The sequence below is a fragment of the Sceloporus undulatus genome, chromosome 2 (genome assembly GCF_019175285.1).
Source record: "Sceloporus undulatus isolate JIND9_A2432 ecotype Alabama chromosome 2, SceUnd_v1.1, whole genome shotgun sequence".
NCBI lineage: Eukaryota > Metazoa > Chordata > Lepidosauria > Squamata > Phrynosomatidae > Sceloporus > Sceloporus undulatus.
Genome location: NC_056523.1, coordinates 92,779,305 through 92,803,874, shown reverse-complemented (window position 1 = coordinate 92,803,874; position 24,570 = coordinate 92,779,305). Strand labels below are relative to the sequence as shown.

General features: G+C 41.6%; 1 protein-coding gene across 1 annotated transcript in view; it reads right to left on the bottom strand.

Annotated features, from left to right (window-relative positions):
- MGAT4B (alpha-1,3-mannosyl-glycoprotein 4-beta-N-acetylglucosaminyltransferase B) overlaps nt 1-24,570 on the bottom strand; it is a 129,050-nt gene that overhangs the window by 19,661 nt on the left and 84,819 nt on the right. Inside the window, exons 2-9 of the mRNA XM_042448598.1 lie at nt 17,610-17,789; nt 15,170-15,310; nt 13,765-13,898; nt 10,039-10,085; nt 6,434-6,547; nt 5,186-5,261; nt 4,488-4,602; nt 3,262-3,392 (exon numbers count right to left, since the gene is read on the bottom strand). Of these exons, the coding sequence (XP_042304532.1) occupies nt 3,262-3,392; nt 4,488-4,602; nt 5,186-5,261; nt 6,434-6,547; nt 10,039-10,085; nt 13,765-13,898; nt 15,170-15,310; nt 17,610-17,789 (938 nt within the window). The remainder of the gene's footprint in view (nt 1-3,261; nt 3,393-4,487; nt 4,603-5,185; nt 5,262-6,433; nt 6,548-10,038; nt 10,086-13,764; nt 13,899-15,169; nt 15,311-17,609; nt 17,790-24,570) is intronic.

The window sequence follows — 24,570 nt, the reverse complement described above, 5'->3', positions numbered from 1 at the left end:
ATCTTTAACTAACCTCCTTTATAGCTAAGAAAACAAACCTATAAATCTACACAAAAAGGGAAACACCAAAAGCATTTTTTCCTGAGTGGAATTCAGGTTTTCCTTTGACGAGGCTTGTTAAACCTGAGATAGTAAGTTTTACAATCCAAAGTCTTCTGTAGTCCCATTGTCAACTAGAATCATGTACCTAACTAACATAATGTATCATTGTGGCTGCTGATGGGTTTCCATGTCATTGGACCAGTAAACTGGTCTGTTTTTTTTACATACATTCTTCAAGATGCTGAACTCTATGTCCAAATAAGTTTGGTGCACTTGGTAGCTCAGTTAAATCTGAGAGTAAAATCTGGATTCATTACCCTACCAACATAGAAACCACCATTGCTGTACAGACAGGAACAGCCCAGTCTCCAAGGCACAGGCTGCAATGAAAATGCATTTCTAGTCTCTGCAACTCTTGAGACCTTGGGGATTGTATGCCTATTTGTTGCAGTGCAGTTGCAGTGAATCCTCTAATCATGGGAGGTTCCCTAAATGTGGCTAGCAAAGATTTCTTGCCAGCATGCAGCTACATGGGACATGGAGGTCCACAGTGGTCCTGCTACATCTCCCTTTGCTTCATGCCTTTTTGCTCTTTGCTGCTCTTGTAACTGATGAAACTATATCAGAATGAAAGCAACAGGTGAACTATAACTTGTTGTCAGACAAGGGGACAAAAATTATCCAGGTCAGGCAAGGCCAGACTGTGGAACCTCACATCAAGCAAACTTTCAATCAGGATGATAAATCCTACAAGTTACCAATTTGATTTTACAGAGCAGGATTTACAAAAGAAAAAATCGAGTTCAAAAGGCTGTTGTGCTGAGTTAATCATGCAGACAATAGGAGAGAAAAAGCCAGAAACCCATGCTGGAACTAGGTTACATTTTTAAACAGGCATGAATTTAAATGCTCTTGGGAGCCCCTGGAAAACATCACTGGCAGAAACAAATAGGGCAGGAAAAGAGAAGTGAGCCTGAATGCACAGTGACATTGAAACACTGTACTAGTTTAAGTCTTAATAAAAGAGAAAAAGCCCCAGCAATGCCTCATCGTGCTGGCTCAAAGCAATGCACAAGGGAAATCTTGCCTAGAAAGCCTGCCTCTTGTTCTGTTGGGCATGCCAACTGCCACACACCTGAGGCACACGTGACCCACAGTTCCTGAGGAGCTGAAAACCAGCATCTAGGACAGAGAGATAACCCTGTGTCCACATGCAAGGCCATATTATTGCTCAGCCCACACTGGCTTCTCAGCCTTTGGACTGGAGACAGAGGTAGAGGCAGGGCCAATGCTAAGCGAATCAGTTCATACAGTCAATACCGAGTGAGGGCCAATTCATACTCTATTCTCCCAACACAGATGAGTGTATGTGTTTGTTCTAGTCAGCCTGCAGGGGGCTGTGGAAGTAGGGACCTAGGAAGCAAGCTCTTCTTTCTCCTGGTGGCTATTACAGCTGCAGAACTCTTCCAGCAGTCACTAATCCCTATCCCCTTCCCTCCTCTGTATTCCTGGGTAAAAAGCACCATTTTTACCAGCAGTCCATAACCCTTCTTCCAGCAAAAACACCTTGAAGGCTGTAGCAAATATTACCTTACCCTGAGTATATTTGCTAAGAGGAGAATTCACATCTTTGCCACTAAATAAATAAATAAATAAATAATTTATAACCCACCTCTCCCTTCCAAGATCTAGGCGGGTAACAACAGTCCAATAAAACAGATATACAGACAATAATAAAATTTCCCTAATTCCCTTAACCCTCCCTCCTTCTGCTAAAATTACACATAAACATCAAGACACAATACAAAATCCCCAGTACAGTGTACTTAGTTACAAATTTTGTAACTAAGGATTGACACAGGTCGAATTATTCCAAGAGACCATCAGGAGAGGCGGTGAAAGAGTGAATGGATCAATTTGGTTAATTCTGCTGGACGTTAATCTGGAAAGGCCCGCCAGAAGAGAGCCGTCTTTATTGCCTTTTTAAACACCTCCAAAGATGTAATATGGCGGATCTCTTTCGGCAGGTCATTCCATATTTTAGGAGCGGCAGCTGAAAAGGTCCTCTGGGAAGTCACCACCAGCCTAGTTTTCTTTGGCTGGAGTAGGTTCATCCCAGAGGACCTGAGTGCGCAAAGACTGTATGGGAGGAAGCATTCCCTCAAGTATGCTGGACCCAAGCCATGCACTGCTACTGTAGGAGAGATACAACAAGGGAAACAGATTGGCAGCAAATTTATCCGTTTGGCTAGTAAATATTTTTATTAGAAATACACAGAAAGTACAACTATTACAGACAAAGGATTCAATTGGACTGCTGCCACCTGTCTAGCTGCCGGAAAAGCCATTATGCAACTCATTTGATGTATTTTCTTTGAGAACACTTTGCCCCCAAAGCAATGCAAATCAGCACTTGCCAATGCCAGGGGTTTTCCGGCTTTGGACACTAACTCTCAGCCCCCCATGGGAGGATCTCCATGACTGCTAAGTACCTTCCATTCATCAAAGGATGACATTCCCTTACCCCTGTAACCAGTACTCAGAACTCTGGTCCTCTTTTGCATCCCCACATGGGATTTCTTTTTGTTTGAACAAAAGCTTTAGATTAAACACAAGAAATGACAAAGGCTCATTTTAAAGACACAAGCTGGCATCCTGTCTGTCAGTTACGATGCCGCAAGTTAAGACTTACAACTGTCTAACTGTTTCCTATTCATGTTTATGATCATGGTACCTTTGCTATGCTAGTATGTGCCCCTGAAAGCCACTTTAAAATCCATCATGCTGCACCAAGTGACAGACTTCTGTGGTCCTGGCAAGCAGGATGACCAGCCCCTTCTCACCAGTAAGTAGCAGTGCAGCCAGCAGCAGGGGCATTTGAGTGGTCCTGTCATACCTCTTCATTACACTGTTGCTCACTTGTGGGAAGGAGCTGATCACATGTACTGCCCCACTTACTAGCACCACAGAACTCTTTCACTTGTTATAGCTACCAGGCTTTCAAGGTGGATTTCATGAGTCGGTTCAGGAAATGGAGCATAGTTACAATATCATTCCCATATCTCTGATGCGGGATCTTGGCCACACATTTTAAAAACAGTCACTACAGAATCCCTTGCAGAACCTGCCTTAATTTCAATAACTTCATGATGTCACAAATAAACACATCAATCTACATAAAAGAATTAAGACGATTTCTTCCAACATGAGTCTACTTACTGCATCTTTCTCTGGATTGCAGACTTTCACCCAGAGGATATGATCAAGGAGCCAATCAATGGGTTTGTCCTTATAGAACATGAGTATGAATTCCACAATCAGGCTGAGATCCAGGGACTTGAACATTTTCCCTGAAAGCATGTGTGGATAGAGAAGAGCAAAAGTTAAGTACACCCATAAAACTGACATGGCCCGCCATTCACGGATGTGTTTCTCAAAAACCCACTAACATTCTTGTCCCTCCCAAGTTCTGCCCCAGGTTGCCAGACTATTTTTTTCATCCCACATGCAATTTCATGTCCATTTTAATATGCATACATATATCTTCGCACATTTTCCCCATTAACTAAAGTGTGGGTATACATACATACTTTTCAAAAATAAGAGAATTTTAGCTGGGCATGTGTGTGTGAGGGGGGACTTCTTAACTTAACCTTGTTTATGATTTGGCAGAAGGCTGATAGCTAGATAAATCTGCCTTATGAACTGGCCTTTGAGCCTTCCCTGCTCCAAACTTTAAATAGAGTGGAACCTGGGAAGCAACCATATCTGCTGGGTTTCTTTCAAAGCCACTCCTCACAGTTTTTTTCAAGAATAGACAATGCTGCTTGTGAAACTGTCCTACAAGCATATACTACAAATGTCTCTCTCTTACTTAGCCCCAATGGTACTACAAGGGTGTGCAGTGTTTTCTGTTTCCCCTGCCAGATGCAACCTAACTGTTGCCAGCCAAATGGGAGGAATAAAAATGTTTACTGCCCCTTTGATTCACCTGTAACCACAGGAGGCCCATAGTAGATCAACACCTCTCTCTTTCTCTCTCTTCCTCTCTCTTCACTGCCACAGACAAGTATGGGCAAGAACCACCTGTTCCTCCCAGCTTTGTAATAAGAGCTTCTTAGGATGCTCTACTTGTTTAACAAGGTACATCAATAAAACATTTGTGAAATAGAAAGCAAAGAGAAATTAGAGAAGGCTGGTGTTCCTGTGTGTTGTCCATGTTCTGAATCACCTTTGAAGACTAGAGTGCAGCTAACACAATTTTGTGTTTCATTTTTGAGCCAACGATACATAAAGAGCGAGGATTCTGACAGGGTTTTCTTGCCCCAGTAAGCTGAATTAAAGGAACAGTTATGTCCATGGGATGTGCTTCAGCATGACCTCTAACAACAACTCATCTGGAGGAGGGGTGATGGAGAAGGTGGCTACAGACAAGGGAGCCTTACCGATGAACCCAAGCTGTGAGAACTCCAAGATCATCCATTCTTCAGATGGCTGCTGCAGAGCAAAGTTCTTCATTGTGCTGAGATAGTTTGGTTTAGCTACAATGTCATCTTCCAGCTGCGCAACAGAGGGAGATGTCAGTGCTCAGGACAGAATATGTACACCACTGAAGAAATACTCTATCCTAGAATGTATCCAACAAAGGGAGACGGGTGAGAAACTTCTGGCCAAGGGCAGGTTTCTTATTAAGGAAGACAAAAGCTGCTAATTCCAGCAGTACAATAAAATAATGAATAAGACAAGGTAAACAAGCTAAAATAATGAATGAGACCCAATTAACCATGATAGGTTAGCTGCAGAACATACCAATACAGTATAGTCAAACACTGCCATTTTTCCTGGCTATTTTAAATAGGCAGCCATTAGAAATGAGTCCTATTATCACAGGTCTGGGACATTATGGTACAGTATGGGACTGTCAGTAATGTACTGGTTCCAATGCTAGTTTGCCAAGTCAAAACCATACAAAGCGATGGTTTCTAAATTAAACTTATAATTCTGTCACTCCAACTCATTCCTAACAGTCTCCTAAAATAACCATTTCCCTATTAAATCCAACATCTTATGTTTTATTCTAGGATCCCCCTAGACTAGAGCAAATAAACTAATATTAGCCATCTTTGATCAGTATCAAACTTACCTGAACATAATAAATGCCTTTGGACTGTGCATACATCATTAAAAAGCAATAATCTAAGTTCTGTTTAGTCCTCCACCTACAGTGGCAAACAAGAGAGAAATATGTTAAATTGCTAGCAGGCAATAAGAGCTTCCTTTTGAATACAAATACAATATCCAGCATAACATTTAGACCCCAGAAAATTTCCAAGAAATTTGGATTTGTTGTGTATGCACAGCTGTCATGCTAACTTGTATTCCTGTTTATTTTTACACTGAACCATATGCGATGGTATTACCACAACTAGCAATGGAAAACAAAGCAAATTAGCTGCAAGGCAACCCAATCCAAATTAGGATCACAGCCTGTGGTAAAGTGAGATTGGATTTAACCCTTTGCCTCCATCACAGTCCCAATTTGGATCATCCCCCCACTATGACTGCTGTTTGTGTGGAGTAGAGAGCTTCCATTGGTTCCATCCTCGCCATCCATATAGAAGCTGTGGGAGTGGGGAGAGATATGTTATCAGATTGGTACAGCTCTATTGACAATATATTAAACAGTCCTCCCATGGGTATGTTCTCAATTCCCCCTACTGCTACCATTTACTTTTAAAAGAACCACCATCATGTAAATGTCAGCTGTGTGAAGGAGCCAGATCAGAAACAGAGGAGACAAGAATGGCTTCTCTGGGCACAAGTATTTTCCCAAAGGGTGGAAGATACAGGTAATTTAAATAACATGCAGCCAATAATGGCTGGCATCCTGTTACTGCAGTATGTAAGCATAACTGGATAGGGGGAAAGATGCTGATGTATGCCTTTTCTGGGCCTTGTGGAAAGAAGTATCCAGTATCTCCTTTTGCAAGGCACTAAACCCAACACACAACAACATTGGGGAAGGGGGAACAGCTATATTTCCTCAGCCATCGATTGGCTATGAAATGCCTCTGACCTCATCCTAGATACTCTTCAGCACTGAGGAGGAAAGGAGCAGCCCTCCTTCTTCCCTTTAGGTTCAAGAAGAGCTAAAATTACCCTGGGTGCATTCCTGCAACCAATTAGCGTCCAGCTGTTCCTTCCCTCCTGCTGTTGTTTCATGCTGGGAAAAGCAACCAGAGCAACATCCATCACTTCCCATGTATCTGCTGGTGGAGACTTATGCTCCACCAAGCTTAAAGGCCCTTTATAATGACAGGCAACCAGGATGTGGTGAAGAGCTTTCTCAACAGTGCACCACACCAGTTGAAATAAAGTTGCCAGGTATTACCTGACTCGTTCCTTAGGGTCACCAAAAGATTCTCTGAGACGGGAGAAGTCTGGGTAGAAGTGAGGAGAAGGGGAAATAACTTCAAGAAGTCCAGAATGTATTTCCTTAGGGAACCTGAGAAAGAAGAAATCGTTAAGAAGGTGTTGTTACTTTCTGTGAAGAGAAGAATGTAATCTAATACATTAGGTAATCAATAACCTAAAGAACATGGCATACCACAGAGAAAGATACAATTAAAAACCATAGAAACTGCTGGCCTTTTCCCAGCAGTTATTCTCTGGCAATTTCAAATATTCTATTCCTCTTGAATTTCCCAAAGTTATCATGAGAGTGCAAAGAGGACTTAAGGTTTTTCAGCAACATTCATGTAGACTTCTTCAAGAAAGCTTTTTTAAAATCAATATTAATTTTTGAATTCAAAGCTTATTTTCATTTTTCATTTATGCTCTCCCATCATGATGCAACAGCTGAACTACCAAATGACCTGAGCAGATGCAGGAAGAAGCAGAGGTTTCAAAGCACCCTTCATATATCAAGGAGGCCAAACAAACTTTTAACTTGAAGTTTGAAGCCTTCTCAAAGGCATCTCAGACAACCCCACCCTGCAAACACACACATAGTCACATCAGCTAGACCAGGATAGGCAGCTTGGGTTTCTCCAGCTATTTTGGAGTGCTACAATGGTCAATGGTTAGGGATTATGGGACTTATAGTCCAAAATACTAAGATAACAGCAGATTGCTTAGCTTCAGCTATACATAAACATGTATTTTTTCTCTGTTTTTGCAGATTTGTTTGTGATATTCAGAAATACTTTCTCTATGGATACATTGCTGTGGTTATGGCACATGTCTATTACACATGGGCATCTAATAGAAGTCTTGCCTTTTGAGACTTGGGACCCAAACGTATGAGACTGCGGGCAGGGAAGGAGAGAGAAGGAGGAGGAGAGAGTTGAAATAATGATAATGATGATAATAATAATAATAATAATAATAATAGAAAGACATTTGGGCTGAATGTTCATCTCACCCATTTTATTTATGATTTTATGGATCCAAGATATTCATTTGCTACCAAATTCACACATAAATAAGGTATTCCGGCAGTCATTTGGAAAAAGAGGACAGTCTGACTAGTCAAGGTGTGTGCAAGACACTTGGATGGGAATGATTTCAAGGAAGAGCCAATGGTTCTCCTCAGAAGACCTTCCTCACTTATAAAGATCTGTGATCCTCATCATTTTTATATTTCAGTATTCTTCTACTACCAGCTTTGGAAGTTACAAAACGCTGTGTGTATCTTTCTGGTGTACATTGGTAGGCTTTTAAAGGGAAGCAGATATTCCAGAATGCTCACGTGTGCCATCCTAAGGTAGGAATGGGAACTATGTGGCCCCCCGTATGTTAGACTCCAACTCCCAACATTCCTTACCATTTCTTATGTTAGCTAAGACTTTTGGGAGGATTCTCACTCCTGTCCCAGGGTTGAAAGAGATTGGCAGTGGGGGGAAAAGACCTTAATCCTGTACAACTGTCCCCTTTCTGCAACACCATTTAGGGTTGCTTGCATTTAAATTTGCCAAAAAAGATAAACCCGTTGAACAGATGACTAAACAGACAGGTTCAAATGTGGAAAAACTGACTGTTATTCAGTATCTGCAGGTGAAAAGTTAAATTATTCACATTCTTCTGCAGAAATTATATTGATGTATTTAATCTTACTGTTGCTTAGAAGCACAAAGATTTGATCCCCCCCTTTTTTGTGGCAAATTTCAATGAACGACAAATGAAAGGTCCTTATCAAGAAACTCACTTCATTTAAATGTCTTCACAGCATTACATAACATACCAATGAATATTCAATCTCCCAAGAGATCAGGGGCCTTTCCCCCCAGTCCCTTTAACAGTACACATTTTGACAGTATCTTTGTACAGACATACAGTTTCACCATTTGCCCTGCAGTGCATCTTTCCCTCCTGAGTAAACAGATCCTGATGAGACTGATGGATGCTGTCCGAAGACAGGCGATGTGACCAAGGAACAAGATGTAACCTTTTTGTCTGTGTTCATCCTGATTTCAAACAACAACAACAAACAACTGTTTGCTGTTGACAACCTTGTGCTACTCCAAATTAATCTTCTTTCTGCATTATCTGTACTGTGGCTTCTTATTGCCAATGCTGTTTTCTTGATACAGGAGCAATTGCTTTTTCCTCTAAGCCATCTAAGCTAAAGACTGTATTTTGACTCCCTTGTGTCTCTCCCTCCCTACACGCCTCTGCCTATTCAATTTAAAGGGAGATGAAACAAGCAGTTTTACTGGGGAGGGGAAAGCCTGATCACTAAGATGATTAAAGGAAAAGTTTGAGGCATTTGACAGAGAGCTAGTATCCTCAACCATGCCCACCAGTTTTATCAGGGTCTGCTACACAATTGGTCTTATTATCTCTAGACAATTGTACATTCTTGCCAAGAGGCAGTATGGAGGCACAGGGGCAAGCCATGCTTCACATGGCAAAACCCATCCCAAGGGAGTCTTTTTTGGTTCCCACCTCAGCTCATAAGGGGAGACCCTGATCTCATCCAGTGCAAGCAGAAGAGCTTTAGCCAGCAGGTAGCTCCAGTCTCTTCCTCCCTCACCCCCGGCCACCATCCTCCCACCCCCAAGACTACTGCTGCTATTAATAGGCAACATACAGAATGCAAGAGCAGTAATGAAGTCAGGGACTCTCCCATTACCATTATCATCTAAATCTTCTGTCCTCTGAGTTTCAGTGCTCTTAATTCCTACCCAATGTCTTTTACAAGCTCGCTAATAATTAAAAACAATCCACCAGAGTCTCCTATCCAAATCCTTACAACACACACACATACACACACGCACACCCCAGTGCAACCGACTGATGAGAAAACCCTGACACTGCAACACACACACGGCTCTAGGACAGAAATTAACTGTTAAGTCAACATGGAGCTCTGGAGAAATCAGAGATGCAGAGCTGGCAGGACTGCAGGGGAGAGAGAATATGACCTCGTGTAGCAAAAGGCATCAGGGAGGTTTTATTCAGGTCAGCCAGAGTGGAAGTAAACCCCAAAGACTCTATTAAAGTTCACTTTGGTTTGAGGTCAGTCCTGGAAGATTATTGCCCCCCATACACCATGTGGTGAGCAGAACCTAGGTAGGATGCAGATAACAAGCAATGTGTGCCTGGGATTTCTATAAATCTAAGACATTCATACTTGCCATACAGCCCACAAGTGGCATAAAATCAGACCATAGACCACACATTACATGCTGTTGTTGTAAATTATCAGTCTACCAACATATGGAGAAATGGAAGGTAGAGGGCATGGGGGAATAAAGAGATGCCATGAGAATTGCTGTGGCTGTGGCTGACTTGCAGCTTATTTTAACAGGCAGGTAGGGAAGAAACTAAGTTTAACCACATGTAAATTCAAGGCCTCTGCTTTAGGTCTGATCTTATTTAGAAAGTGCATGTAATATTAAAGCATTTTTCATTATTTTTACTAAAGAAAAACAAATGGGCTTCCCCTTAGAAAGGAACTGGGATATTAATGTAGGATGGAAGAGCACTGCTTACAGGCTTTTGATATTTTCCGCCACTCCTGTTGCATACTGCGGATCTGTCTGCAAAAGAAAATGAAAGTAGTATAAGGCAATGAACAGATGTAGATTTATGAAGTATTTTTGCTCTGCTTCTAAAACATAACACCTCTGCTATGCAAACAGCATTGTTTCTTCTCAAGGATGCTAGATAAACTTGATCTGTAAATTTTTAAGATTAGCCTACAGAAGTATCTCAATACTCTACTCTCACAATCTGAACAAGTTAAGTGAAAATTTGTGTTGCTAGTAACCCTCTTATTTGGTCACCTGTGGTGAATTCAAAATGACTTGGAAACAACCAGATAGGAAAGCAATACAAAAATGATTTTGCTTTAACACACAATCCATTTTCCATCAGAAATTATCTTTATGTTGTGTCTCAACTTCTGGTACACTAACAGATCTTCAGATTCCCTTGCACTTTCAAAAGGACCTACATATATATGTATTTAAACAGGAGCCATTAATGAAATAAAAGAACAGCAACTTCACACACAATTATGAAATGCTCACATTGAGAGCAATTATTTTAACACTCTAGTGTTGTTGGTTTTAGTACTTCTCCCACTATCCTTCTTGAGAATGTTAATGTTCTATATGTCCTTCCTTACCCAGTCAATGACCGATGTATGCTATGTTTGATTGGCCTATTGGAACCTAATAATGAATCTACGTTTCACCATAATATGGAGAATCTCTTGCTCTGTGAAAAATACCAATGTGGCTAAGAGTGTAGTCCCCATATTGATCATGATGGGATTTTCACATGACTAGCAAAGAGTTGCAGCATCATTTTGACAGCAGTGATGAAATCACACAGTTTTTCTTAACTTTGCCCTTCACATCCACACCATTAGGCATGAATATTCCTTCAATTCCTATATACACTATATATTGTTTCTTCAAAATGTTTTATTTGTTCTGCCTTTCATTTATCTATAGGTTGAGTATTCCTTATCCAGAAATCCAAAAAAAAAATTCCAAATCCAAAATTGGCCACATGAGTGGCTGAGATAGTGACATCTTTGCTTTCTGATGCATCAGGGTATGCAAAATTTGTTTCATGCACAAAATTATTAAAATATTGTGTATAAAATTACCTTTAGGCCATGTGTATAAGGTATATATGAAACATATATGAATTCCATGTTTAGAGTTGAGTCCCATTTCCAAGACATCTCATTATGTATATTCAAATATTCCAAAATCTGAAAAAATCAGAAATCCAGCTGGTCCCAAGCATTTTGGATGAGGCATACTCAACCTGTATTTTGTTTTATTTTAAGCATTCATATACTAGCCTTTATACCGCAGATTTCAGGCCAGTGGATGACAAACAGTGGAGAAAACACAGATATACAATACCATAATCTACATGATCAAATGGATTACTTCACGTCAAACCGAATGCAATGAAAATGAAGATTGAAAAAAAAAAAACACAGATTTTTTTTTAAAAAGAGTACACAAAAATTGGCAAGCAAAACAGCTTCTGGTACTGTTCCTATAAACTTGGATCCCAAGTATTTCAAGTTGACTGTCTCTTTAAACTTCCTACAAGATTCACAGAAGTTGGCTAAAAGCTAAAGAAGGAAACATTAAAATGTCATGTCTACAGTCAAAGCCTGTCAATCACACGCCTTACAAATGCTTGACATGTCACTTCTTCCAATGAACAATTTGTCTCCATGTCCCCAAAAGCACACACCCAGCAGTAAGCAAAGGACCATCCATCTAAGCCATATTGGGTGACAAAGCCATGTGCCATGGTTCCTGGCAGGACCTCAGCCTTTGCACTAATATGCCATGTGATGGTGCCCAGCCCAAAGTGAAGGAGCTCAGAGTTTTCCTTGTTCTGAGAAGCAGGTTTATTAACTAAAACAATTAGCTCCAAAGACTGGCCAGTTTCTCCTGTTTACCTGGAACTAGGGGGGTGGGGGAGGATCACAAAAGCCTTATGTTTATTTACTTGAAGCTTTCCCCCCTCCCATCGCCTCTCAGCATGGCAGGACTCCTGAGGGGGGGCAGATACAACAAATAAAAACATTCAAAGAATTAAATATACAAATAAACACATTTAAGAAAAACCTAAAACAACTTCTTAAAACATTTTTAAAACTACAGACAATTAAAACAGCCAGGGCATCCACCTTGGGTTTTAAGGGCTGAAGGCATTGTGAAATGATAGTCTTAATTAAACACTAGATCAGTGATGGCGAACCTTTTAAAGGTCGTGTGCCGGGGGCAGGGCTTCTACCCCCAGGATGGGGGCTGGGTGCCTGGGTGGGGCTTCCACCCCCTTCTCAGAGGGAGGGAGCCTCTGGCTCCTCCCCCAGCCTTTGCCGGCCCCTGAGGGTCCCTCCTGGGGCCGTCAGAGGCCAGCAAAAGGGCCCTTGCCCTTCCTTCGCTCGCCGTGAAAGGGCTCCATGGAGCCCTTTCCCGGAGAGTGAAGGCAAGCCTGGAGGAGGAGGAGGAGGAGGCTGGGCACGCGTCCCAGCCGCCTCCTCCTTGGCCTTCGCTCGCCGGGAAAGGGATCCACGGAGCCCTTTCCCAGCAAGTGAAGGGAAGCCGGGAGGGAAGAGGGCTGGGAGGAGGAGACAGACACGCACGCACCTCTGTCTCCTCCTCCCAGGTGCCATTTTCTGGCTTCCCGCTGTCTCAGAGAGAGAGCGGGAGGCCCGAAAATGGTAGGGAGGAAGCGGAAAGGGCATGTGCCTGTTCCGCCTTCTCCCTCACCACCCGTGCCTGGTGAAATCGCGATGCATGCCACCCGTGGCACATGTGCCACAGGTTCGCCATCACAGCACTAGATGCTCAAAACTGATGGATGCAGCCTGACTTCCCTTACTGAAAAATATAGGGAAATCAGAAGATATCAAGGTTTGATGGTCTTTCTGCAACAATGTATTACTGGAGGCATTTTTTCTCAAAGGTGTTGGGGTTTTCTCCCCCCCCTTTTTTTTTTGGGAGGGGGGAACAGACAAACAAGTTTATTTCTGACTTGAGACAAATAATCCCAGTGGGAGTGCTATGAGAAAACACACACACACATACCCTCAAAACCAGCCACAGTGTATTAATGTGCTACAATCATTCTAACTCCAGGGTTCAGAAACTGGTTCTGATTAAAGGAATTAATCTAGCAAAACAGGCAGTTCTCACTTAAGCTTTCTCTTGGGATACCTAGCAGGAGATAGCAGCAAACGCTCATAACCCTGACAGAAAATGGTTAAAACTATGCCCTACCAGGTCTCTCTCACTCTCTTTTTATTTTCTCCTGAAAAGTTCAGTGAACAGCTGCATAACACTCTGTAAGAACAGAGGTCAACAAGCCAAGTGAAATTTAAATTAAAGGGATCCACAAAAGTGCCAGCTTGGCAACAGCCATGCAGCCTTCTGCTAACATATTGACCCTCCACAGCTGAGTGCATCCAAGCATTGTTTCACACTGGAAACAGCCTGCTGGGCCCCATTTGTAGGATGTGCCCAATGATCCTTGTCGGACAGCAGCTTGAAGTTAGACTTATCACCTGGTGCCAAAGGAGGAGTTGGCCTGTAGCCACATGGAGATAGATCCTTCAGTTTTATGACTACACACAGCCTCCTGGGTCAGCATCAAGCCTGTGTCAGACAGACAATAAAGGGATACTGAGATGCTATTAAAGTTGGAATCAGAAGCTTAATAAAAGGACCACTTTACCTCAGCAATCAGGACAACAATGACAGAGTCTTCCTTCTCCTGTTGGTTGAGTTCCAAGATCAAAGAGTTGAGGGTATCTGTCAGGTAGGAATGCACTTCCCGCTTGACACTGGGAATCCCCATGACTACTGATACTGCAAAGGAGCAAAACCAAAGTGTTCTTGAAATTCCCTTGATAACAGCCAAACCTGTCCTCATCATTTCATATTTTATTTTTCAAAGGAATTCATTGACCTTCTACTTGCTTTCCCTTATTTGTCCAAAATTTTTTTTGTGTTCTGGAGCAAGAATCAATAATCTCATTTATTGGATGTACAACTGAAGGATGTTCAGTGGCACAGGCTGGACAAGTGACCCTTTTGAGCTGTAGTTTCCAGAAGCCCCTGGTCACCAATCTCCCCAAATGCAGCTTCTCCAAGCATTGATAGTGACCACCTTGGCTGTCATAGAATAATGTTGCCTAACACCACATTGACTTTGACTGGAGAAGCTGGTTAAGTCTTAAGGGGATCAAAAGTACATGCCTGACAAACATTTTACCTCCAGGTAAATGTTTATTCTCAAAGAAAGAATTAAGCAGCTTGTCAAAACGAACAGTATACAGTCAGGCACTGCCTCTTTTAAAATCTAGTGCAGACAATGTTTTCCCCAGGCAGGGTCAACTGGATCTCAGGGGAAATTACTTTTCTGTTGCTAATGGAGTGGAAATGTTATTGTCTATATTGTCCCTTGTCCCTGGTCCTCATATGGTCAAATAAGAAGCAGAGTGGCCACTGTCTGCAATGAAATCCCTCAATACCATCTTAACTGACAACAGAGTAACATATGAGACTGAATGTAGGCCTGTGACTCTAACAGCATCACCTTTCTTTTCCTGTGTGGTTTTAAACATCTTTGCCTGATGACGAAGCCAGTTGTGTTTCAAAAGCTTGCATGACCTATTTTCTGAATTTTGGCTGGGCAATAAAAATATTGCTCTTTTGTGGATTTTATTGCATTTTGCTTCATGGTCAACACGGTTCCATCTGAATGGGTCCCACAGTGTGTTCATTCTCAGGGCCAGTTTACACAGTATGGTTGCCAGATGGAGGCTGCTTATAAATCACTCCACCACCAAGATGGTTATGAAGCCCAACCATATGAGCAGCTGATCATACAGTTGCCTTGTTTCATAATAATGGCTGCCCCAGGAAGTGAACAACAGCAGCCTCCCCTAGGAGCCTGTAACTTGTAAATCAAATCTGACTTACTTATCCTAATATGGCAATGCTGCAAAGCAATTTGTCTGATATTAGTATCCTCATTTTCCTTCATGCCTCAATAACAGCCGGGAGTGTAAACTTGGGGGAGTCAAGAAGTGAAGGGAAGTGACTGAAAGAGCAGCAAGCAACCAACACCCACTTACCTCCAGTTCGCCCCTGTCCAACATGCACAGCTGGTTGCAGGCTGTTCTCTTTTGACAGCAAATGTGGCAAATGATGAAAAATGGTGGGGAGATGCAGCACATTCTTGTTAGTGATATTCCACAATTTTAATTTTGTTTCATCTGTTGGGGGAGGGAGTGGAGGAAGAAAGGAGAGTGTAACCATTTTGCAAAGTGAAAAGACAAGCTGTACAAGCATACCCACTTCATTGCACCATCTGGCCATCTGAGATGATCACTTAACTTAGGTTAATCAGTCCAATCTTCTTCACTTGTACTCACTAATCCCATTAAGTGCAGCAGGAATTATGTAGGGCTCAAGACAGATAAACATGCCCTGCTCCCCAAGTACAGAAGTCTTTTGAGATAAGGAAATAAAAGTTAAATGAAACCTCTGGCAACAGGATGCAAATCTGCACCTTGAATTTCTGTACTTCTGACAAATCTCAGGGGCCCAATTCTCTCTAACAGCTATGTTTTGAATCAGTGCCTTTTCAAGAGACTGAATATCCACAACAGCAATCAGAAGTTTCAAAAACAAAACTGAGTGACTACCTAGCATGCAAAATTCTGTTGATCAGTCTCTGTGTGTGGGCGCACCTTCAATTTGCCTGTCAATTTATGGCAATCCCATGGATTTCATAGAGTTTTATTGGACAAGGAATACTCAGAGGTGGTTTTACCAGTTCCTTCTTTTGAAATATAACAGAGTACCAAAGCTTTATGATATATTTGTTCTTAATTGTACTGTACCATTTCAAAAGAGGATTATAATGTCCCTCTCCATTGAAATTACAGGTGTGCATCACTTAATGAAGCTTCCAACAAAGAAACTTCTCTTTACAAAACCTTTTTATGTTCCCCACAGCCATCCTTTTCCTCTTCTTCTCCATCTAGATGGAGGATTTGTTTGTTCATCAGCAGTGACTTTGGGATAATGATGAAGGAGGGCTAGAGAAATATACACTTTTGCTGTCAGGTTGTACTTGTGTGTCTGAAATAAAGCTTGAGCAGGGAAAGAACAGCATTCTACTGTAGCTGATCCTTGTGTAGCTATGTGTGCCTGCCTACAATATGAAAGGCAAATAGCAGTTGCCTTCAGAATCTATTATTAACCAAACATGAACAGTAAAACAGAGACAAGGGGAGAGCAGATAAGCCTACATTCACCAGCTAGTACCAACATGTTAAAAAGGTATATATCCAAAAGTCTGGTCATTAAAATGGACATTGTTAGAAAAGTAGAAGCTAGTTAAAGAAAAAGTCATCCCTGAATGCATTTTGAAGAAGCTGTAATGTGGCCTCTAGAAGGTTTACTTATTCAAGATTTAGCTGACTTGGTTGTTTCATTTCACATGCATATTGTTTAATCTGGAATAAAAGGGCTGCTGAAACATGCTGAACTGCTCTTCTTTTTTATAGTGTAGGAAAATACCCCTATTCTTTTCTTGTAATTTGGTACCAAAGTTTCTGTTAAAGAAGTAATGTCTAGGTAGACTTGGATAAACCTTTACAAATCATTGAAACCCCCATCCTTCTCTAGATGCAGACTTTCTATGTCATCACCACCAGGGTACACTGAAGTAGCAGAGGCTTTAGTCTGCATACCGCTTTTTGCTCCCAGCATAGGCTGTAGGAGCAGAGAAAAGGGCTGCCTTATGCAGGCGCGAACAACATTTACTGATTGTCCACTTCTGGTTTCATAAGACACTGCAACTTGTTTTAAAAGATAATTGCTGCTCCTGGAAACTTGCACAAGGCACACAATTCCTTTTTTTTTTTTTTTTTTTTAGCTTTCTTTTGGAAAGAGATTATCTGGGACCTGCAAAAACAGGCACAAACACTCACCCACATACACTCTGTGGGCCGTGTGTTCCCAACCTCTGACCTTTGAGAACCGGTTAGCTAGAGCTGCTACCAAGAGAAGCAGAGAGAGGGACCTCCAGAAAACATAACAAAAAATGCAAGGGCTGTGGCTGGGCTTGTATTCACAAGGGACAAAAACTGAGGGCAGCAACAGGCAGGCAATGCGCCTGTAGAAGACTAATCACAGAGAGAGTTGGGTTCTTTACTGAGGTTTCACATACTGTGCCACAGCAGCTGGCACATTCAAGATTACTAAATGTTTTCTGTGGATTAGGGAACATTTTTCATCATACTGACATCACATCTATGACAAATGTACAACACCCAAAAGGAAATGTCTAATGCCTCCTGTGCTATTGCCCTACAAGAAATAATTCCACAGACTCAAGAGTAACTTTAGTGCTCCATTGCCTTTGGTAAGCCTGCTCTCAGACACACAGAATGTATGAATCCTTCCTATCTGATGTTCTTTCACATACATGAAAACAGACACACATACTTTTCTGCAGTGCTTCAATGCATCTGTGAGGCTCATCCTCATTAAAACCTGATTTACCAGATAAGCTGCTCCATGTCCGGTTTATATCCCGCAGGGCTTGTTTCTCAGAGATGGCTCGCTTTATTTCATCTAGGACGAGGTTCAGCTCCTTAGACCGCTTAAGGCTCTCCTGCTCTGCAGCATGTAAGCGGTCTCTCAGCGCTAGGAACTCTCGCTGATAGATATCCACAACGTCACCTGCAGAGAAGAGCAAAATGCAGCACCTTTCTTTCAATCACAAAAGGAAGAGTTTCTGTGGTTTAGATCAGTGCTTCTCAAGTTGATCAGGGGATTTGCAATTTTTATTTTCCCCATGTGCCAGGGACTGGCATTGTATTTATGGCCATCAGTTATAACTGCTATTTTCTCATTACTGGAAACTCACCAGAGACCAGCAACCAATGGTTCAGAGACTGGCACTAATCCAGGGACCACCACTTGGTAGTAGCCTGTTTTCTTGGGGGGGGGGGATTTTCACCTACCTCCTATTGCTAATTTTGAAGGGGTGTATATCCCCTTCTGATTTAAGTAGAGCTATATTATTCAGAACAGTGTGCTCCATCATCAAGCAGGTTCTACACATCCGTCTTTTAAATATTTAAACATTCACACCTGCATGCATGGTTAATGCCCTGGGGCAGGAGTTCAGATAGTACAGATAATTTTAGAAGTAGCCAAGAGCAAAGTCACAGTTAAATGGTTTATATATAAACCAGATTCCTTTGAAAGTCACCTTGAGCTGGAATCTTGCTATACAATACTAAGAACTGCTCATTTTGTTGAAACAGTACCTACTGTATATACTCATGTATAAGTCTAGAAATTTTAGTCAAAAAATTGACCTGGGCTGACTTATCTGCATGTCAATGTAAGTACTGTACTTTACCTCTTATCAAAAAAGAACTATTCCCCCTTCTTAGAGTAAAGTGATGAAAGGCGAGAGCAGAGGTCATCCAGGAAGCACTTAAAAGAAGCACCAACCCCCGTCAACTCTCTCTGCCATCTCTGATCTTTATGAATGCCTGAGCAAGAAAATGTTGGCAGTGGCATCTCTTTGGTGCTTCCCCTCAAAAGAATACCAACAGGAATTAGTCTTTGAAGAATCTGAATAAGATATTTGTGTATCTTTGTTAGCTTTTCTGGGTTAAAATCAGGCAAAGTTAAATAATATAATCACTGCTAACATAGTTGCCATTTTCTTTGCTTTGTTTTTTCATCCTTTTTGACATGCGTGTGTTTTCTTGGCCATGTCTGGATCTGGCTGCTTCCAACGCACATTGCACAGCCACCATTTACCATAGTTCCTTCCTCATCCATCCAGCTTTTAAGGTGAGGACAAAGTTATGCCAGATGGAATTTTGTAAGTTCTTTGATAGTTTTCCTTTGCTTTGTCCTTTACATCCTTTGCTATATGTTTTACCCTCAACTTATCCACGGGTCATATCAAAATCTATAATTTTGGCCTCCAAATCTGCCCTCAATTTATATATGATGTCGACTTATAGTCAAGTATATATGGTACCAAGAAAAGCAGATGAAAACAGTGACTAGCTATATTATTTGGATTGTTTATTTTAAGTACAAGTAGTAATATGCCAAATATTGGTTCATATAGCCATTCTAAAAATGTACTATATATACTCAACTATAAGTTGAGCTCATATATAAGTCAGGGCAGGTTTGGGAACCAAAATTATGGATTTTGATATGACCCGTGGATAAATCGAGAGTAAAACTTAGGGACATGTAACAAAAGATCTAAAGGATGAAGAAAAGAAAAACAATGCCAAGGAACCTACAAAATTCCATCAAGCATAACTATTTGTGCTCACTCTAACGGCTGGATGGATGAGAGAGCAGAAGGGGGTCAGTGCTTCCAGGACAGATTATACTCTTGCCTTTCACTAGAGGATGGTACACACACACATACAGTTAAAGTACAGTACTTACATTGACCCATGGATAAGTTAACTCAGGTTTTTGTGGTCAATTATTTGACCAAAATCTCTAGACGTATACATGAGTATATACAGTATACAACTTAACAACAGGCTCACTGAGGAAAACATACCTTCCCTCCCTTTCCCCCCCACTGTTGAGAAAATGGAAATAAGAATATAACTAGACCACATGGGCTTGTCATAGAATCATAGAAGCTTACCGCACTGGGCTTGTGGGCTGTTCTCAGAACGGCCCGGCAGGAAACGGAACGAGTGGGGGATGGATTTTACCACACACTCCAGTCCCTCACTCGTTTTGTTCCCCCTCTGTTCTTTTCCCATTCCGTTCCAGAGGGAACGCTTTTTGAGAACTGTTCTGAACAGTTCTCAAAAATTGTCCCCTCTGGAATGGATTGAGAACGGAAGAGAGGGGGAACAGAACGAATGAGGGACTGGTGTGTGCGGTAAAATCCGTCCCCCACTCGTTCTGCACTCGTTCCTGCTCCTTCCGTTCCGTTCTCAGAACGGGCCAAGAGGAATAGTGTGGTAAGCTTCATAGAATCGTGGAGTTGGAAGAGACTGCAAGGGCTATCCAGTCCAACCCCCTGCCATGCAGGAAATCACAATCAAAGCATCCCCAAGAGATGGCCATCCAGCCTCTGTTTGAAGACCTCTAAGGAAAGAAACTCCACTACACTCCGAGGAAAGAGTGTGTTCCACTGTCAGACAGCCCTTACTATCAAGAAGTTCCTCCTAATGTTGAGGTGGAATCTCTTTTCCTGTAGCTTGTAGCTTGTCACTTATAACTGTTGTAAGTGGTTGGCCTTGTAAAATGGACAGTTATATAAACGGTAGAGCAGTATCAACCCACAATTTGCTTTTTTTATAGGAGAAAGCATGCATACATTTGTAGGTTGATCAACTGATTTGATATACAGTCTCATTAGTAGATTTGTGTTCTAGCATTTTAAATAAAACCAAAGATGTGCTTCAGGAAGTAACCAACAGTAACTAAAGTGGTGTGCCAACTTACTCAAGAATTAAGAACAAGAATAAACAGGAAACAAAAGCAAAGCTACTATTGTTATCATAGGGAAATTATTTCTACAAATTGGTTCATGTAGGAAAAAATCCCGATTATCCAAATATTGATCTGATTTGCCTTTTCAGGCTTGGTAGGAAACTTCATTTGGAAAAACCAGAATGGGGTGAGATTGGGGGGGGGGACAGGGTCAGAACTATGTTTGAAGCAAGGGCGAGCTTATTTTCAACTACCCTGAGGTTTTAGACAAGTTGCCAGTCATTCAAATGGGAATTTTATTATGCTGTTACTATTATTACTATAGCAACCAATCAGCAGAAAGACACCAAAAATAGACTCTTCACAAAGGAACTGAACTGGTTGTCCAGTTCAGTTCCCATCCGCCCATCCCCTTGATACAACTGGAGGCCAGGATTTTAGCAGTGAGAAATTTCAGCAGAAGGGAAAAATAATCAAGGGGATAAACTGAAACTCCAAGCCAAAGACTTTGTAATGAAAATCAGTGTTGGATTAATAAGGAAATAGGAATCACACTGCCCTCATCTTATGGCAAGCCTGGGGAGGCTCAAAAGTCAGACCTGTAACACTCCTCTCCCCACTTGTGTCTGAATTACCAGATGCTTTGGAAAAGAAACCTCCATGAATAATTAAGGGAAGGATATAGGAACTCCGACTGCCCTCTTGGACAGATGGCAAATGATGGCTCTTGGGAAAAATGAAACCAATGGATGGAGTGAGTATTTAATTAGTGGGCATTAAGGCATTTCCCTAAATGTCCTATATGTAAACTGTGATCCTGATTAGCTGAAAGCCTACTGCAGGCAAAGTCAAATTCATATTATTTTCAGCAGGACATACCCGGAAGGCAGTGATGGACAAGCAGCTGCTCCCCCAGCCCTGACTTTCTCTCCCAGAGGCTTCCTTTCTAGCTCAGTTGTTCCTCCCTCCCTGTCTTAAATTCAGCCATGAGTGAAGGAAGAAAGATGACCCTGCTCAGATCCTGCTGCCACAAATATCAGAGCTGAAACTCTTTTTCCAGCACAATACAGTCCCTGGTAATTCCAAAGTGATAGAACTCAATAAGACACAAGGCAGAAATAAAGCTGCTGCAGCCGAGACAAAGCTGAAACCATTGGGGAAAGTCAGAAACACACGAACACAATAAATCAATTTCCACAAAAACCATTCTGTCAAAAGTGCTGCTATTTCATAGCATCTGCACATGGCAGCCAGTGTGTCATAGTGGTTTGAGTGTTGGACTATGACTCTGGAAACCAGGGTTCTAACCCCACTCAGCCATAAAAACCCACTGATTGACCTTGTACAAGTCACATGCTCTCAGCCTCAGAGGAAAGCAATGCAAGCAATCCTCTGAACAAGTCCTGCCAACAAACCCCCATGATAGGTTTGTCTTATTATTATTATTAACCTTTATTTATGAAGTGCTGTAAATTTACACAGTCTTAGAGTCACTATAAGTCAAAAACGACTTGAAGGAACACAAGTCAGTTAACACAACATTCCTGCATTATCTGCAGTTGAATAAAAAGCTGTACCCCCTTGCGACAGTTTTTCCTTGACAGGAAAAACAGTGGGCCTTGGTATCCACTGGAATTTGGTTCCAGGATCACTGATTGTTCAAATACCATTATATGCAAAGTAAATGTCCCTTAAATAAAATGTCAAAATCAAAGTTTTATTTTCAGAATATATATATATATATATATATATATATATATATATATATATATATCCATCCATCCATCCATCCATCCCATGGATGATTGAATCCATGAATGTAGAATCCGTGGATATGGAGGGCCAATTGTATTATCTGGGATATTAATACTATATACAAGAATTCATTAAATCATCAAGTGTGTTTCTTAATGGTGGCTTTAAAACCCCATCACAAAGGATGTGTTACATCAAAAGCATCTTTTCTCAACTTTTTGTGCCCTGAAGGAACCCTTGAAATATTTTTCAAGTCTCAGGGAGTCCTGCATAAAAATTATTATATCGACAGCTCCAAAAAATGTTTAACTTTCCCCAATCACAAATTCTCATGGAACCCCTAAATGAGCACTCATAGAACCTTAGGGTTCTGAGGAACTCTGGTTGAGAAACCCTAATCTAAAGGTTGTAAAGTAGGTTTATTTCAAGCACAGTTCAAAGTCTTTTAACTATCATCCAGACAGAACATTTATTTTACTCCCCAGGAATCACATTTTGTTGTAGCATACAACAAACAAACCAAAACAACAACAACAAGCAGCCCTAGACCTAAAATATAGGCATTTGATGACATTGTCACCTGAAGAGCTGTAAACAGTGTCCCAAAGTTCAGCCACCTGCCATACAGATTTTCTGTTTAAAAAACCCATATTTTCCCAACAAATGTATTCTGTTTTGTTAGTTACTTTTATTTTATTTTTTTCGCAACAAAGAGGGCTCACACTACCCAGAAATGTTGAACTTCCTATGTTTTTTGGTTCTGGGTGTTTGCATATTGTGGACCATACTGGACTATGCACCTGCAAACACTCCTGTGCATAAGGGTTTCTTTTTATAACCTGCAATACACTGGAATTATCACCAGTGTCAGAAAATATCTCAGATTAAGGCATTCAGTGGACTGTTTTTATCTGTCTGGATGAGGGTTAAAACAGCAGATGATATGTACAAACCCACCACTGCTTTCAGCATGTTAAAAAAAGAAGTATAAACAAAAAAAGTTGTTTGACTGTCTTAGACCTCTATTTCACATTTTAAAATCTCTCGATATATTAAGGGTTGCCATTTCACGGCAACAGGCGGGATTGGCACACCTTCTGGGGGCAGGCACGGTCCCTTCCCGCCCTCCCCCAGTTCCCGGGTGGCTGCCCGACTCAGGACTACCAGCCCTGCCACCTCCCTTTTAAACTGTGCTGAGCCCAGCAGGGAGTGCAGCAGCAGCAGCAGCAGGGCTGGAGTTGGCAGGGGGCGGGGTCTGCTGGTCTACCCTGCCCCTATTGGCCAGCCCTCTGCTTCCTTATTTGGGCATGCTCCAACTTCTAAGCCGGCATGGAGGAGCAAGAGAGAGACAGGCATCAGGTAGGAAGGGAAGGGGCCTTATTCATGGCTCCCCATGGGGCCATTTTGGTCTCTGGGGCAGCCTGGCCTGGGGGGTGGTGGTAGAACGGGAAAGGGCGCTTTCCAAAGTTACCTGGTGCCATGTGACTGTTTGTTTTGTTTGCTAAAGGGGCTTGGATTTGGGAAGTCTAGTTTGCAAGGGCACTGGCTGCAGAGAGTTCTTCTATTTGAAATCCAAAAGGGGCTTGCATTTGGGAAGTCTAGTTTGCAAGGGCACTGACTGCAGAGACTTTTTCTATTTTGAATCCTAAAGGGGCTTGCATTTGGGAAGTCTAGTTTGCAAGGGCACTGGCAAACCACCTTGACATGTTCAATATGCATAGCTATGTTAACCCATGTTCAGTGTTGAACCCAAAGGGTTTGGTTATGGAATAAGCCTCTGAAATATGCAAGAGATTGCCATGTTAAATAAAGCCATGTTAAATGCCCAAATGTGCTGTCATGTGTGTTTTGGAATTGTATGTTGGGGAGGGGGGGGGGGGGGTTGTTTGGCCATAAAGGAAAGTATATTTCTGCCATCTGTCTAGGAATAATGCCAAAATGCCCTCCATTTTGATCATGCCTAAGAAACATGCATTTATATTAACATTTTTTTAAAAAATCACCAAAAATTTTTTGTGTGTTCTCTATTTTTAAAAGTGTGCCCTACATTTGAAAATGTTGTTCTACATTTGTCCCAGTTTGGAGATCCTGACTTATGGCAATCCTATATATATTTCAAAACAGCACATGCCATGTGCACAAAAAAGGATAAATTATATGTTAAAGGTGGAAAGTGGCTCCATACAAGTTTCAGTAAAATTTATTCAACTGACATTAGAATTGTAAATACATACAGGCGCTGTACAGACGGGCCCTACAGGGC